The sequence below is a fragment of the Monoraphidium neglectum genome (assembly GCF_000611645.1).
Source record: "Monoraphidium neglectum strain SAG 48.87 unplaced genomic scaffold scaffold00101, whole genome shotgun sequence".
Lineage (NCBI taxonomy): Eukaryota > Viridiplantae > Chlorophyta > Chlorophyceae > Sphaeropleales > Selenastraceae > Monoraphidium > Monoraphidium neglectum.
This window is the reverse complement of record NW_014013527.1, coordinates 42,314-44,025: the sequence shown is the minus strand read 5'-3', so window position 1 is coordinate 44,025 and position 1,712 is coordinate 42,314. Positions and strand designations below refer to the sequence as shown.

General features: G+C 67.4%; 1 protein-coding gene across 1 annotated transcript in view; it reads right to left on the bottom strand.

The window, feature by feature from the left end:
- Positions 1 to 33: 33 nt before the first annotated feature.
- MNEG_1075 (putative aarF domain-containing protein kinase) overlaps positions 34 to 1,712 on the bottom strand; it is a gene marked incomplete at both ends in the record, with an annotated part of 2,413 nt that continues 734 nt past the window's right edge. Inside the window, 4 exons of the mRNA XM_014050448.1 lie at positions 34 to 87; positions 149 to 523; positions 727 to 979; positions 1,313 to 1,422. Coding sequence (XP_013905902.1) covers positions 34 to 87; positions 149 to 523; positions 727 to 979; positions 1,313 to 1,422 — 792 coding nt within the window. The remainder of the gene's footprint in view (positions 88 to 148; positions 524 to 726; positions 980 to 1,312; positions 1,423 to 1,712) is intronic.

Here is a 1,712-nt window from a genome sequence, read left to right as displayed (position 1 = left end):
CTGCGTCGCCGCCGGTCAAGGCGAGTGCGCCGCTCAGGCCGCTGGCGCGCCGCGCGGCGCGCCGCAGCAGCGCGCGTAAGAGCAGGTCTGTTGTGTTGGCCAGGCCGGGCGCGATCTCAGGCAGCAGAGGCCGAATCTCGGACGCCACGCGCGCCGCGCCAAACACCGCGTCGCCCGCGGCCCTGGCACCGCGCCGCTGGGCCGCCGCGGCGGCGCTGGCGCCGCCTGCCGCGGACGGCGGCGGCTGGGCGGCCTGCAGGCGCTGCGCGATCTGGAGGGCTCCTCGGACGACAGACAGCGCCTCCTGGTCTTCCTCGGAAAGCGTGATCGTCGGCGCGACGCGCCCAAGGAGCTCAAGCGGCGTCGGCAGCGGCAGCAGCAGCGGGCGCAGCGGGCCGAGGCGCTCCAGGCGCAGGAGGGCGGCGGCGGCGGGCGGGGAGGCGAGGAAGCTGGCGAGCAGCTGCTGGGCGGCGCTGGCGGAGAGGGCGTCGACGGCGGCGGCCACCTCCTCAACAATGAGCTCCTGTTGGTGTGGGCGGGATGATGGATGGGATGCCAATAGAACTGAGAAACTGTGATGGTTGGTGACAGCGCGACAGCTGAGGCTTGACATGAGCACGAGGCTGTGCAGTAAATATGTGATGTTTGCCACATGATTCTGTTTGCCCTTCTCCTTTCAAACCCCCTCACACACGCACGCACCCACAGGCACGCCGGCGGCCCCACCTGCACATAGCCGCCTTTCTCAGAAAACACCAGCAGCAGCGCGTCCCGTGCCGCGGGATCCAGCGCCGGCCGCTGCTGGCCCACCCCCTGCTGCTGCTGCACCTGTTGCCGCTGCTGCAACTGCAACTGCTGCTGCTCCGGCTGCTGCTGCTGTTGCTGCTGCTGCTGCACCAGGGCTGGCACTCCCGCTGCTGCATCCATGTCAAGGCCGTCTGTTGTGAACGCGCTGAAGCCGTCAGCCAGGCGGACCAGCCTGTGACATCATGTGGCGTCACGCGACGTCACACGGCGCGCGTGGTGGTTGGGCGCGGTCAGGTATGAGTTGATTCGTGACAAAGGCCTCGCATGACATGACAGCTCAACAACTGGCAGCAGGGGCACGACGCCTGGCCTCCTGCCTTCACTGCTGCCTTCACTGCTGACGGCTCTACTGTCAGCCTCAAAACCTCAAGTCAGGGGTTTGGCTGTATCCAACATCAGAAGGGAGTGTGATCACGAGAGCGCAATTCCCCCAAACACGGGCTCTTCCAGTACACCAGCAGTCCCAGCACCCAGGCAATTTGGCTCGGGCCCGCGCGCCGCCCACCTCTCCAGATCCAGGCGCTGCCTGCCGCCGTAGAGGACGTCCCTCAGGGCCGCCCGCATGCGGGGGTCGTCGTCTGACAGCAGGCGGCGCGTGATGTAGGGGAAGCACTCCTGGGGGTGCAAGAATGAGAGATTAGTTGAGGACCGGGCGAGGGGGGCGGGGCCGGCTGGGGCGGAGCAGGCTGGGGCGGGGGCTGAGAGGGTCGCTGGGGTCAGGGCTGACGCACATCCCCCTCGCGCTATCACACGCACACACACACACACACACACACAAACACAAAATCATACACACTCACACACAAAATCACACAAAGACACACACCAGGGCAAAAACTCGACGGGCCAGCCCGGGCACGTAGCCGCCCGCGGCCGCGCGGCCGCGTGGACGCGCAACGCACGCC